Source organism: Chenopodium album, chromosome 22 (assembly GCF_948465745.1).
Source record: "Chenopodium album chromosome 22, dcCheAlbu1.1, whole genome shotgun sequence".
Lineage (NCBI taxonomy): Eukaryota > Viridiplantae > Streptophyta > Magnoliopsida > Caryophyllales > Amaranthaceae > Chenopodium > Chenopodium album.
In genome coordinates this window covers 2,325,589-2,340,968 of record NC_137855.1, presented here as the reverse complement: position 1 = coordinate 2,340,968, position 15,380 = coordinate 2,325,589, and the positions used below count along the sequence as shown (strand labels likewise).

The 15,380-nt window shown below is 33.9% G+C and overlaps 1 protein-coding gene and 1 non-coding gene across 5 annotated transcripts; both read right to left on the bottom strand.

Moving 5' to 3' along the window:
• Nucleotides 1–1,183: 1,183 nt before the first annotated feature.
• LOC145604789 (heat stress transcription factor B-4-like) lies at nucleotides 1,184–14,694 on the bottom strand. Of its 4 annotated transcripts, none has more exons than XM_081660742.1 (6): nucleotides 14,492–14,694; nucleotides 12,520–12,578; nucleotides 10,047–10,185; nucleotides 6,089–7,084; nucleotides 3,608–3,912; nucleotides 1,184–1,924 (listed from the first exon to the last, which is right to left on the bottom strand). In XM_081660742.1, the coding sequence occupies exons 5-6, from the start codon at nucleotides 3,827–3,829 to the stop codon at nucleotides 1,352–1,354; spliced, it is 795 nt and encodes a 264-aa protein (XP_081516868.1). In that variant the 5' UTR covers nucleotides 3,830–3,912; nucleotides 6,089–7,084; nucleotides 10,047–10,185; nucleotides 12,520–12,578; nucleotides 14,492–14,694; the 3' UTR covers nucleotides 1,184–1,351. The 4 variants fall into 4 exon arrangements, with proteins under 4 accessions (XP_081516868.1, XP_081516869.1, XP_081516870.1 ...); XM_081660743.1 differs by having other exon boundaries at nucleotides 10,072–10,185; XM_081660744.1 differs by lacking the exons at nucleotides 12,520–12,578; nucleotides 14,492–14,694 and having other exon boundaries at nucleotides 10,072–10,192.
• On the bottom strand, nucleotides 11,503–11,574 carry TRNAP-UGG (transfer RNA proline (anticodon UGG)). The gene has a single exon. It is a non-coding gene; the product is annotated as a tRNA-Pro (tRNA).
• Nucleotides 14,695–15,380: the final 686 nt, after the last annotated feature.

Here is a 15,380-nt window from a genome sequence, read left to right as displayed (position 1 = left end):
TAAGATTATGCCTTCCCTTGTCTTGCCTTGCAATTGGCTTTGTTAGCTTGATTTAGCCTTGCATTGCCTTTGTTTTAGCCCTAAGGCATGCCAAGACACTAACTTCAATTGTCAAAAATAAGTGTTTTCAAGGATAAGGTGTTTTATGTCTTGTCCTTGTGACCTTGTGCACGTCTTATGCCAGGCCACAACCTACAACATGGTCGTGCCTTGACTGGGATGCACCATCCAATACCCCAACACTTAGGCGTTTGCCTTGGCCCAATCCCATACTTAGCACCTCATTTAGTACGATGTAAGTGCGGAGCAGCGGAGGTTGAGTTTGCAAATAATATTGTACAAGTCCAAGCGACATCGTAGAGAGTCATCGAATCATAGATTGATTGATAAAAGCAAAGGGGGTTGCATGGAGTTTCAGATAGAATTTAAGAAAAAGCAAATGATTCACAACCAGATATTGGTACGTTTAATTGCAACTCATAATGCACTTTTAATTTGAAGAGATAGTCAGCCAACAAAGAAACTTCAAATCAATAACAAAAGAATTGCAAAAGGAAGATAAAAGCATCCCTTTTTTTAAAGTTTTTTTGCCAAAGCAACTTTATTGCCATGATATATGGATAAAATTCAATGAGCTTTCTTTTGGATTTATTTATAAAGCAGGAATAAAATCAACTAAAGCTTTCTTAACACATTTTGACCCTAACATTTTTTTTTCTTTTTGTTAGAAATTTTAAATAAATAAATAAAATAAAATCAGCTTTCACCCTTGAAAACTTTACCAGATACTGGGCCATTAAAGATCTTTATAAGTGGCCCCTGCTTTTGAGGAGGGAATCATGGCATATACAATAGTATCAAATTTAACATACCTTGTAATTATTGCCATGCACAAATTTTGTAAATCCCAATTGAAAGAAAGAAGATGCACTAGAATATTTTTGGACCAACAACAAGATATACTTACATTTATACACCAAAGTCATTGATTAAAGTCATAGAACATTCAAAAAAAAAAGGGAGCTTCATTCCTGTTACAAAAATATAATTATTCTCCAACAACATAATTAGTGAATTAGTTCCTAAGTTTTCAGACACATGCATGCCACTAATGGAATACTTTATCAGATAATACACTCCAAATTTCATGCAGTAATAATCCATGAAAATGATGATGATGAGCTTAATGAATTAAGCACTTCTTTTTATGTAATTAACAAAAACTTCACATCTGATGATCATACAAAGTAAAAGTGAAAACTCTACTAGTTAAAACCTAGCCATCTAGCTAATAACAGTGCTTAACATAATACTAGTACTAATTAATGTTCGTCGTCTTGATCATCATATATCAAAGGTTTCCTTCTGCTAAGTGCATTCTCTTCTTGCTCTGAAGAGGGACTCCAAACAGCTTGATGGTCTCTCTCTTGCTCGCATCACCTTGATTATCTTGATCATCCAATTCTATGAGCTTAGGAGGAGCTGCTGCCATTGCATTATAATTAGGAGGGCGATTTTGGTCATTTCCATTGTTAGGCACTGCTGGTTTAACATGGTTTTGAATGAAGTAGATAATGTCATTGTAAAGGGTTTTCATGTGGTTGAGCTCAGATAAGAGCATGAAGTTCCTCTTCCTTAGCCTTTGGTTGTCTTCCGTTAACGCGGTTAGGATGTCGTTGTTAGGCCCGCCACTTGGCTTTGGAGAGGGTAACGGAGAAGACTGATCAATGTTTATCCAAGATCCATGTTCCTCGGGCGGTGAAGGAAGATACTGTGGTGGAAGTAATACTTGGTCTTGGTAGTGAATTTGGTGGTGGTGTTGTGGAGTTTTTCTTCTATGAATTTCACATAATAAGTGTTTCTCCCCTTTCTTGAAGTACTCATTTGCAAACTCCCACCTATCTGCAACTACCTTCTTGAAACCCTAAAAAACAAGAAAAAGAATGTTTATTACTCAATCTAATGGAATATTAATAGTAATCAATCTCAATAATAGTTAGGAGTTATGCAATTCACTATTTATGAAGAAATATGTATGAATGCAAATTGTTTCTCAAGAAGTACTTTTTCAATATTCCTTTGTCCAAAAATAATTATATCATCATGATAATTTACAAATGTGACAACGGAATCTAAATGGAAGCAGTGCATAATTGTGTCACTTGGAACTTGCAGACAAGAAATACATGTACTGTAGATCCAATGGTTATAGTTAAGAGTTGATGGCTTTCTTATAATGAATTATTGTACTGCACATTTCTTTTTTGTCTTAACTATTTCATACGTTCGTATGTATACAATCCCGCTACATCTCATAGATAGATACTAGCGATGAATGTAGCTGACTAGCCGTGTAGGCAACAAAACTGCCGGACTGAGATCATAGAGGTGCTCCCTTATAGCAGCCTCCACCACTGTGTGGTGTTTTAAAGTGGAACATGGATAAGTTAAAGAGTCAAGAGAAACATAAAGTATAGAAATGTGCATATACTAATAACAGAAAGTTGTACGTAGAATAATATTAGTAGGATAAGATACAGATGCATAAGGGACAGTAATCAAGACAAAGAAGCAAGAGAATCTTGAGATCTCACTAACAGTTCACATGGTATTTCAAATAAATATGAATATACTAACACTAAAAAACTCATTAGTCATTAGTAGCACAAATCTATATGTATATAACAGACATTTCTTACCAAATACCCAGAGAACCAAAAGTCTACATCGATCCAAACAAAATCATCAAACAATTATTCCCTTGGGAAATAAAAATGAAAATAAACCAAGCTAAGTATGTACAAATTGGGTTCATAAATCTAACAAAAATAATGCACCATTTCTAAAGTGAAGTTTATTCAAACTGTGATCAGATCACCAATTCAAAATAAATTATTCTTCTTAAGGCTCTAAATAGAAGTGTACAAAAATATGCAAAACTTAATTTAGTAAAAAATTTAAGGATGAAATAATCTGGTTCATCATACTCCACCACTACATTTGAACTTTTTATTAATCTTTTCTTCGTTATTACTCAGACTCTTCGTTTCACATTGGTTTATCCTAATACATTATTTAGGATACAACAAGACAAATGAAGACTCCAAATTAGACACAGATATACAGACAAATCCCTAAAAGTAACTGAATCTAAACCCTTCAAATGCTTTGATATATGTTTCAAAGATTCCATCAGAGTTCAAGAAACATGGTTATTCACAGCATTTTGTTTCTCTTGAAACACTGCATGACTTAGGAATGCTTCTTAACAAATAGCACAAAAGTGATTAATTCAATAATCTCATAACATATGCTTGAACTCATGTGCATACATTCATGCTACATTACCCAGTATATTCATTTCATCTTAAATACCCATATCAAGCCCTTTGATGATAACTCTAACATGGATATGAACACTACTCGACACTAAAATTTGGACCAAAAACATTGATAGTTTACAAAAATAGCCAAGTCAGACACTACGACATGTGCTCATCTCCGACACATCATCAACTCGAGTTCTCGAGTAACCTAGCATTAATGCATGTGAAATATGTGTGTTAGAAAATGAATGTTGAGTAGAAGTAGTAGTAGTTAAACATACATAGGTGTTAAGCTGTCTGACAAAGCTGGAGAAGTTGTTGTGCTTGAAGTAATTAGGAAGAAGATCTCTAGCAAACTCAGGAGGGCGCCAAACAACAAAAGTGGTCTCATCTTCACCCCAAGATACAATGTGGTCGGTACGAGGATCGTCAACAAGTTGGTAAGTCTTAGTTAAGAAAGGAGCAGGAACTGATTTCTGAGACTCTGACACTGAGAACACCATTTCCTGGTGTTGTTCTTGATTAAGATGATGTTGATGAATGCTGTGATGATGATGGTGGTGAAGAAGAGGATCACTCCTTTCTACTAAAAATGCCATTGTAGTCAGTAAATTCTTTGAAATAATGTAAGATGATAAGATCTTAGGGCATGTACTATGATATAAAGATGATATATGATGATGATATAATATATAGTATGATGGAAATGAGAATGAAGGGGATTATATGATATGATATGATATGCTCTCCAGCTGCTCTACTTGTTGCTCAGCTATTGCACTCACTACTATTACTGCTGCCTAGCTAGTGCTATTTACATACTCCTATTCTCTCTCTATCATCATAATTTTCTAACTTTAAGAAGCAGAAACATATGACAAAAACACTAAAATAAAAGCAGTGATTCTCTCTCTCTCTTTCTCTCTCTTACTCCCCTTTCCCTTCTCTATTTCTCTTTCTCACTGGCTTTCTAACTTTAAGAAGCATATGACCATGTCAGAAAAGTCTAGGGTATTTTTAATTTGGCTATTATGAGATCCAATCAAAGTTATTAAGCTATTGATTGCCCCCCTTGGAAGCTGTAAATATATAGAAGATTTTGTTTTACTGTTAAGCAAAAATAGTATAGAAATTACACTTCCCTTGAAAACTAAAGGGATGGGACCTCAACTCAACTTATTCGTGTTACACTGGCTTAAATGAAATTCGGGTTCAATCCTTACCAACCATAAACTTATTTAAATTTAAGCATATAAAGACATGCTCACCAATATTTGTTCCTCCTGTAGGCCCGTAACTAATAGTTATTGATATACATATAAAAGCATTATCCCCTAATCTTAAATGGTGATTACACAACTTTACCTCACGGTAATAATAAAGGAAAACACATTTTATATTCCTAAAGATACTAAATAGGGGCCTGTATCTTACTTTATAATTTACCCTTTTATATTTTTACCATCACCCTTTTTAAAGTTTGTATCTTTCTATTCTTCTTTCTTCTTCCACTAAAAAAAACTCCAACATATTTTTCACATAACATTGGAGGTAAAATGAATCATTGGAATCTACATATATACACTAGGAATAACAAACTAGCATTATAATTAAGAAAACAAGGTACATTCTGCAATATTCTTTGGGTCATCCTATATTCAAAATAGAAGCAAAGGACAATGGATGAGAGAGAAAGGGACAATATTATTCCAAGTTCTATTAAATTATTATAGCATATAGTAGCTCAAAATTCATTTTTATATGAAAAAAGTTATAATAAGGAACATTCCTATCTCCTAACATATGATATGAGTTTAGTATACAGTAAGTAGATATCCCAATCTTATTATTAATTCATTTGTTTTTTCGTTGTTCAAGGTACACCCGTGACTCTACAAAGAGAAAGAGAAAGAGAAAGGGTTGGAACGTGTTCCTTCTCTCAACCCTTTGCCTTAAAAAATCACTTTTCATCTTCTCTCTTTCGGCCACAACTCTAGTGGGGCGTGGGACTATGTCCTAACAGCTGCTTCCCTATGTGGGGGGTTAAACAGTTCTACTGTAACAAATGAACTCATCTAGATTCTCCTAAGTAGGGTCCATATTACTATTTTGAATATGAAAATTACTTCAAAAACCAACAAAGCATCCTTAATCATAATCCCCATTCTAATAAAAGTTGATAAAAACTAATATGAGTATTTGGTAGTACGTTATAAATATATGATCGACTAGTAGATGTATAGAAGGTTAGTCATGACATAAGAACTCAAGTATTCAATGTGTAGTGTTGTACTTGATCAAGACTACAAGTAATTTAGTGATTTGTACTATTTAACAGCTTTTTATGAATTTGATACAGAAATAATAATGAATTCAGAGAAAGTAGTGAAGAAAAAATATACAGCATGATGAATTACCTAGTTATTGACATCATCATTTGATGGAAATGGTAGGCTATACTTACCCCCTCCTCTTTTTAATCAATAAACAATCTCCCAAAAAACCAAAGAAATACAGAAACAACTGATTACATCACATGCGATTAGTATTCTATTGTTTCTTAATTTCTTTTGGAAAAAGGTTAGAGAAAAAACTAACCATCTTCTTAAGGGTTAAATATGTAACTAACTCAACATACTCAAAAGTAAACTAAATAATCTAAAGCACACTTCAAGTTAGTGAAGTAGTTCATTATAACATTAGTAGATAGGGATTAACTTATGACAACTTCATCTCAAAGAAAGGCAAAATCATTCAAATACCTTAAAATACACCATCCAACCATCCATGTTAATGCCTCCGGAATTGGATCATATCTTCCAGGCCATTCTCTAAGATGGATGTACATCCCTCGATAGAGACAACAATGTAAGATCTTAATGAATAAAAAAACCAAAATACACTATAACTCACACAAGGTATGTATGTTGTTCTGCAAGCGGTTAATGAAGTCATTTTTAACACCCATAGCATATACATACATACACATTAACTTGTCTGAATCAAAAGCCCATCACTAGCTGTCAATGTTCCTTGGTCACCTTATCCTGGAGCCAATCTCACAACAAAACCATATCTAGCACAACTAATAATGTCAATGTCGTCACTCGGCCACACCATCCTTCCATCCTTCCTCATAAACTTATTACTAGGTTCTATCTACCACCTTATTATAACATGAACAAGTATATATCAAAACAATCACTTTTGTCACTTTCTTCTCCGAATGATCAAATCACTAGACTATTAGCTCAAAAAAATTCAACACAAGTAAAGAACGAACATCCTAGATATGTATGTATCCTATTCAAATCCTAATTTTTTCCGTTGAGAATAATTTTGTTTTCTTTCATCTTGTCTAAAAAAATTTCACATCTTGTATGCAAGTAACGTAAGAGTGAGCTAGAAAAATAAGGAAGATTCTATTCTGGATTTGACTGATTCATTGTAGGCTCAGAGAATACAGTGTTAAATTATGCATTACATCACATGACCAATCTCTCTCCATGTGATAAACTGCACTACTTCCATATACCACAGACAAACATACACACACTCATTTACCAGAGTGTGGGGTCACAAGAGAGAAAGAGTTACCTCAATATGTGCATGGATTTGGACACGGACGTGGACCTCAGTGCAGACCTTTTTTTTTTCTTTTCTTTTCTTTTTTTTGGGTTTCCTTTTCTGTTTGTTGCTTTACGTTCACAGCATTTTCTCCACATTTATTGCTGGCCACTGTCACAACTATCTTAAACCTGTATGCATTACACGAACTATAAGTCAATAAAAATCTTATGTTATTTAAGTCAGTGGAACAAAAGAAGCATACCTATAATTAGAAATCTCCTTATTCTTGTAAGACTAGTTGTTCAAATTAATTACAAATTCAATATGCAGAATAAAAGAGAAAGAATACTCAGGGGGAGGGAATATATCTGCATATGACCCAACAATCATAAAGCAAGATACTTTTTCAGACGAACTTTGTGTTTGTGTAATTGTGTTGGACAATAAGTCAAACAAATGCCAAACTTTGGGCTACCTATGTTCAATATGCAACGATAATATGTTTAGATAAGGTGAAAGGAATGTAGCCTAAACAATAACCCGTAGTCTCTTGCATTAGTGGCAGCCATATAGATATGCACTATGTACTCATTTACTAGGGTTTTTTTTAAACCCTTGGAAGTATTTGTTTCAGACACATATCCCATACTTCGAAAGTTTGTCATCATAGAGTAACATAAAGAGTGATTCTATAACACAACAGAGATTCACCTTGTATGCTTTAAGCCAACCGCAATATTGAGTTACTAACATATATGTTAGCAAGCAAGCTAGACTTAGATGCCTAACATGGTTAAAAATGTACATAGATGAATAAGATGGTGCATATGCTGGTCTTGTTCAGTTTTTTACCATTCCTGAGAATCAAAATGGATAGTTGTACAAGACTATTTAAACATTAGGAGTACGATCAAAAAGAGTCAAAAGGACAAATTACAGCAAACATCAAAAGTGTTTAATTTAACCCAATTGTGGTCTATGAACAGAAAAAAGATGTAATCAGACAATAAAACACAGAAATATAAGACAAAATTATTTAAGTTCCTGAAGGGAAAGATTTTGATCAGAGATTCAAACCCATTACACAATTTTTCTTTGTCCTTTTATAAGTTTGTAGTCAAGATTGTATCAATAAGAGTGCAAATTAAATATCTCTAACAGCAACTTTAGAGTTCATTTGCAAAACAACAAGCCCAACAGCTCCTAGTTGATTTCAGGGATCAATAAAAAAACTCAAACCCTTATTTTCAAAGACACGTTAGATTTGTAGGTGCTACTTCTAAGACTTGCCGCGATACATAATTGTGGTGGTGTTTTGGACGGTTGTAGTGATATTTCAAAAAGATCAAGTGGTACTTTAGAGGCTTATAAGTGGTTTAAGAATAACATAATTTTACCAATTCCCGAGACCAACCTATTAGCTCTTAAAAGGTGCCCTGGTTTAATAAATAAGGTTTAATAGTGAAGGCTCCATGTAGCAATGTACAAATTAACAAACGTTCGTGCCAGAGAAATTATGAAATCTCACATGCTAAGGATCTGGTTAAGCCTAACTTTTAAAAATAGTACATATCATAATCAATGTCCATATCATACTCTTCAAATCTAGAATAATGGGACGAAAGACTAAAATTATACTAATAGTAAAAAACAATCTTTCTAACAAGTGTGGATTTGTGAGGCCCACTAAATTTAGCTGTTAGTATATTCAAAGATATCTTTAGTCTTTTCCCCGCTTCTGAAAGTGAGCATAGAGATGCTTGAGTTGAGAATATCAAAGAGAAGGTCAGAAGAAAGAAACAGACTATATGTTATATTATATTCATATAATTTTCTTTACACTTATACACCTTTTATAAATTACTCGTATATTATATAGTTTTCAAAGGAAGAAGATAAAAAAAGATACTCTTGTGGTGGATGCGAGTTTCAAAGACAAAAACAAAATATGCTTTAGAGAAGAACATTTCTTCTTTTTCACTCGTAGGAAAGACAAAGCATATGGGTCAGTCAGTAGCTCCTAACAAGGCATTAGAAAAATTCATGGATTGTTGTGAACTCCGGAAAAGAGATAGAAAAGAGAAATTTTCATATGATTTTCTTCTTCTTCAACCCCTCCTTTTTCCCCACTTCTTCTAGAGATCTGTGGATAATAAGCAGTGGCAGCCTTCAGTTTTTGTTTTTGTATGCATGTATATTATACTAACTACTAATACAGGCTAGCACGTGCAAGCAATTTCATTCACTTTGGAAAGCATCTAGGGATGATGGTATGTTTTTAATAGGGTGTAGTGTTAATTCCCATCTTTTAGCTACTACGGTAAGAATGTCTCTGAGTTACTCTCTCTTTTTTATTATTTTAGGATAAGAATTAGAATCTTATTATAAAGAATAATCGGATAATGTAGGAGGGTACACTTCCAGGGAAATTTTGGGATTCATTTCTTAAGAAATGTAAAACAGCATCATTAATGAAAGAAATTGAAGTTAAATTTATGTGAGAGTTAAAAGTTCCACTTTGGGATTCATTTCTTGAGAAATATAGAAAACAGCATGATTAACGGAAGGAATTGAAGTTAAATTCATGTGAGAATTGAAAATCCACTTATTTAGCTAGAGTTTTTGTCAACACAACAACTTTTCGGTATTCTACTTCCCATGAAGTTACAATGTCTTAACTTGGAGTAAATTTTTGTGCTTGTGGAGTTGTGGTAACTTCTTTTATATGTAAAGAGGAATATAATCTGACTAGGTTGAACGTTGTGGAGTGAAGACAAGATATAGACATGGAAGAAGCTAAGGGGTATCATGGCATACTAAATTTAAAATGTTGGGTGAAGACAATATATAGACATAAGAGAGGGGGTGTCATGACATGGTTGTTTGTTACTTCATGGATCAACCCACTAGAAAAGACCATGGGTAAAACAAAATTCAGCACATTACCATATAAAACGACAGGTTTGGTGAGTTTCTAATTCATCTTGAACAGTACACTAGCTACATCAATCGACTAAACTAGTATATAGCACTACATATAGTTCAATAGATGTGATAATCAAGGAAGAAATCAAACACATCAGAGTGACAGTGATAAATAACAACATTAACTATGCTGGTAAGTATATCAGGGTTAAATTTGTTACTTACTTTAACAGGAAGCGAATTTACATACCCATGTCTCATTTATCTTGACAGCCTCGTCCTTGTTCAATTGGTCCCTTAACCATCATCACAACCATCGCTTGTTTCAATCCCACCAGAATGATGACCCAGGTAGCTATCCGAACTGCCCTAATCAAAAAATGCTTGATTGGATTAGTTAATTTGGAATACAAATCTGATTCTCATATAATCCCATGTCAACGATGTTAATCACACAAAAGTATTCACTTTCAAAATGCACCTTATGATTGAAGAAAATTAAGGAAATACAAAGTAAAAGTTACAGTATTGTTTAAGAAAAAAATGACTGAGACTTGACAGAAACATTGAGTGGTGGGACTACAAGTCCATATTTGCACTAGGTGAGCCAGAATATCCCCTTTGCAACGATTTAGGCAGCCTTAACAACAGATACCACACCAAAGGTAAAGTAAACATAAAAGTGATAAAACCAGTTAATACAAACCCTCACCTTTGGTCCATATGACTTCTTCTATGAGGGTGTTTGATGAAAATCAGATGCACGAAAAGGAGCAGATAGTTAATGTTATTAGTCAATCATAGGAAAAGATTAATACCCAATAAGCCATCATAATTAAATTGTTCCTTAATTCACTAATCAAAGTAAAACATACTAATCTCCTTGTGTATAGCTCCTAACATTCAAATAAACTAGCTCATGATTTGTAGCTACAAGTACTAATTTTCACACACTCTACTACAGAAATTTGGGATCATATCTGCTATGGAGTATTTGCTAATTCTACCTGCCAATAATCAATCAGCTATCTACTCTGCATTTACTAACTGCTAAAGGCCAAACAAGCCTAAAAATGATAAGCACTTGGATATTCAAACTGCCAAGAGAAGGGTCCTTCACATGAAACATGATTTGTTAGGCCTAGGCAGACTAAGATGTGGTACCACACTATATCATGTCTTCTACCATTTACTGAGAGGAGCATACAGACAAGGAGAAGATGGAGTTGGACCATAATATAATTCAGATAAACGTAGTAGTATACTTTCAATTCTACACAACGAACCAAGAATGAAGATTTCCAAATCTAACACGGAGTTATATTTAACAAATTAATACTTTGAATTAACGCAGCATGGGCCCTTACATATTAAGTGAAGTGAACTATAGAAGACACTGCTATCAGCGGTCTGATTCTCAATCTGTGACCTGTTGCTAAACAAAACTCATCACCTAAGGGCCACAATACCCCATAACATGTTAAGCAATATAGCTCCAGACGACCATGGAGAAATTCCGGAAAAAGGAATGCTTTCTGTGGGCCCTCATAGATAAAGTAGCCCAGCTCTATAACGTTAGAAAATGGAAGTTTCAACTAGCTAGTTCGCACTAAAACAAAACTGCCAGATTTTCAAGGCATACAGAGTGTGACTTGAAATTCCCCAAAATATGTGCTAAGTTGGGGCATTCCGAGAATCGAACTCGGGACCTCTCGCACCCAAAGCGAGAATCATACCACTAGACCAAATGCCCACTCTTTTGATTGGTCCAGGGTTTTTTAATCCTAATACAGAATTAAATCATATACAAATGATTCTTCTGTCATCGTTGTTTAACTAGCATAATAGCATCATATATAAAAATGTATTCTACATTATCAAAGCAAAATGACCAATCATCCAAGCAACCTAAGAAAACAAAAGAGGTGACCCATAAAACAAAACCATACTTTGAGAAACGAGTCACCATCCTCAACAGGACACCGAGACAGTTCTTCAAAAAGCCCTTCTTTTGTATTAGCTGACACCTAGCTTAAAACCTTATTAACTATTCCTAAAAATCATTAAGACAGAAAAAGCAGTTTATGGGAAACAGAAGAGCCCATAATACATCGAGAAAGATGAAAAACTATCTTACAATAATAGAAAGGAGTAGAGTTACCTAACTAGCGAGTATTAGACCTCTCTAATATAATTTGTCTTTTACAGTACGCGGAACACAGGGTAATTAGAGCATAATGTAACAGTGAAAGGAGTTCCATATCAATGAATGACTACGAAGAGAATGGTAGAGCCACAGTTAACTCATAGAGAAATTAAGATATCTCTTGTTTGGTACATGTGCTTAATAATTCTTGTTAAGATAGACTTGTAATCCAAAAAGTGGACATTAATAAAGAGACGGAAGGAGTATTAGATAGCAGCAGCAGCTAATCTTAGCAACATCATGTGCAAGTTAAAAAAAACATAATGCATGCAAAATGATAGTTTCAGGCATCTAGTCTCAATAAACTGCAGCAAAGGGACAGGAAGCATCTATTTTTTCACATAATTGTCTTTATCTCCAAGCTCTTAGGCCAATGCTAAACCATTTGATCCATTTGATGATGATAATAACCCAATGATCCCTTAATTAACACTAAGATAAGACTGCAATTTAAGATGTACAGCAACTGATGGGGGTGGGAAAAGTAAATACCTGATTTATCTCAAAACCGATGTTCCAGAATGCTATCTAAGAGTCATAATGCTTTGTAGCTGTCAGTTAAATGGAGAGGTAAATAATTAACAAGTATAACATGACATGGAACATAAACCTTAGATAACTTTCTATGGAGAAGACCATAAAACAAGTACTATTAGATGCAGGCTAACAGCACTATTACGTAACAAGAACAGGCAAAATTTGAGACATTCATGATAAATGCAGAACACAAGTTGATAAAGAAAAAACTTAAAAAAAAAAAAACAAAAAACAGAAAAGAAGTGAAGAATAATTGAACACCGAGCAAAAAATGAATCCAAATGTTCAACATCCTAGGAACAAAAAACAATTTACAAAACAATAAGTGTGGTCAAAGGTCGTGCAGGTAGACATTATGGTACCAAAGCACATATAGAGGTGTATCTTTGTTAGACGAAATCAAGAACCAGATCTTTCCGATTAATGGCTAAACCTGGCAGTACGATGTTTAAAAAACACAAGACATGACAGATAAAAAAAAAATAAAAAAAAAAAAAAAAAAAAAAAAAAAGGAGCTAACCAAAAGAATAAATATAGAGAGTCCAGAAAAAAGGGCAAAGTGAAAGTGGTAATTAACATCATTGTTTCCTTTCAGGCTTTGAGCATTAACATAAACTGCATAGCCTATTTATATTTTGTAATTCAAGAGAAATCAACTAACAGGGAAAGTTAATGATGCATTAATTTTGGACATCACTGTTCAATCTTGGCATAGGTATATAATTTTCCAATAATGGACTAATTCAACTCAATCACTGTTTCTCTGATCATCAGAAAACAGGAAAACCCAGGTGATAAGTCTGCTAAAACATCATGTGACTTGATTTAACAGATTGCCAGACTAAATGGCACAAAATGAGACGTAAAACAAAATGGCTCAAAACAGATTTGCAAAGAGTGACAAAATATACAATCTTTCTCAAGTGAACCTACCAACTAGCAATAGTTAATTTGTAATACACATCACTCAAATAATAAGCATTAGCCATAAAACAACCACACACATTATGCAATCCATTGGAATTTCGAAAGAAGGAACAACATCATACATTTTAGCATGCTGACAGGCTTCACAGAAACAGATGTAATAATTCATTACTCAATATTTAAGTTCATGTAAAGATTGATCAAATTGCAAAACAAGAATAAGTTTCCGCGTCTATTGATCTAATGAGACACAACCAGATAATATAACTCAAAGGGTCCAAGACTCAACTCAACATACAAGTGTAAATTACCTATCAAAGATGTAGCTACTGAACAAACCACATATACCTTAACATGCTCTAGAAAACGGCTATAAAAGCTCCAACAGCAGCATATTATGCATATACTCCGTATTATTCAACTTTAAAGGAAGCAATAGTGTAAGAAATTACAACAAACTCAACTCAACATACAAATATAAATTACTGTACCAATCAAAATGTCTTCACTCAAACCATATACACCTTTTACGTGTTCTAGAGACGGAATTCCTCAACGAGCACGTAACAACAGCTATAAAAGCTTCCGCAGCTTATTTAAAGCATAATTATGCATAAATTTACACAAAAATAATACAATGCCGAAGTACTATATATATGTGCTATGATTATTATAATTCAATTTCGGAAGAAGCAATTAGGGCAAGAAATTACAACAACTCCAAAAATTATCTCAATTGTATTAATCATCTAATCACTACTGAAGCTTAATATAGCATAATTCCACAAATTAAAATTAACACCAAATGATTAACAAAAACCTAAATGTTCCACTGCAAAATAACAAACATATACATGTATAAAGAAATTTTAGATTAAATTCAATGAAATCAAAATTCCTAACAAAACCACATGAAATTCTCAAAACGTTATCCACCGAAGCCATAATTTATGTATAATCAAAGGCAAATTTTCAAATTCAACCTAAAATTGAAAATTACTTGTAACGCATAAATCAACGTGATTCGTGAAAAGTAGCAACGCAATTTAGTAGTTTGAGTATGATAAACCGATAATTCGTCGTCGTAATCAGGGAGAATGATGACCTTCGGTGAGAAACCCAGGTTGTCTCTTCGCATCAGTTCGACATTATAGTGGCGCGCAATTGAGTTCGAAAGGATACCACTAGTAAAATAAATACGACTACTCTGTTTTTTTTTTTTTTTTTTTTTAGGAAATCTAAAATCTATTTTTCACCGCAATCTTCTAGTGTTGATCAAAATGAGCCGGGACCGCTGACCCGGCCCGAATTTGGGCGTGTTTTGGGCGGAGTTGTTATGCATTTTATGCAAATTTAGTTGATTTTTTGGCCTAGTAAACTTGCACGACTCGGCAAGTTTTGGCGGGTTTGGACACATGATTTTTGGTCTGAAGTTTGGCTCGGTCCGGACCTTGAGCTTTATTTGGCATTGGCCAGCCCGATCCGCCCAAAGATCGCCTCTACAATCTTCCAAACTAATACCCAAATCCTAGGCATTTTACTTTGTGTTATTAAAACATGATAAAAAGTTTGTTGCTTAATTCATCTTCAATCACGTTTAGAGCACCCTCTTACCAAATTCTAGTATAATAATATATTGGGTAAAAGTAAATTATAAAACATGTTGCATTGTTGGCTTCCATAAATTTAATTGAAAAAACACACAAAATGAAAACATGTCATGACACGCCTAGATATGAAACCCCATAATCTATGTTTTTAAAGTTGCAATGACAAACAAACTATCACCCTCCAATCTCCCGCTTACCCGTGTATTTAGTCTAATAACTGCTAACCTTATTGATGTATAGCGTGGCTTTGTCTTTTGTTATATCAATTTCTGAAAGTAA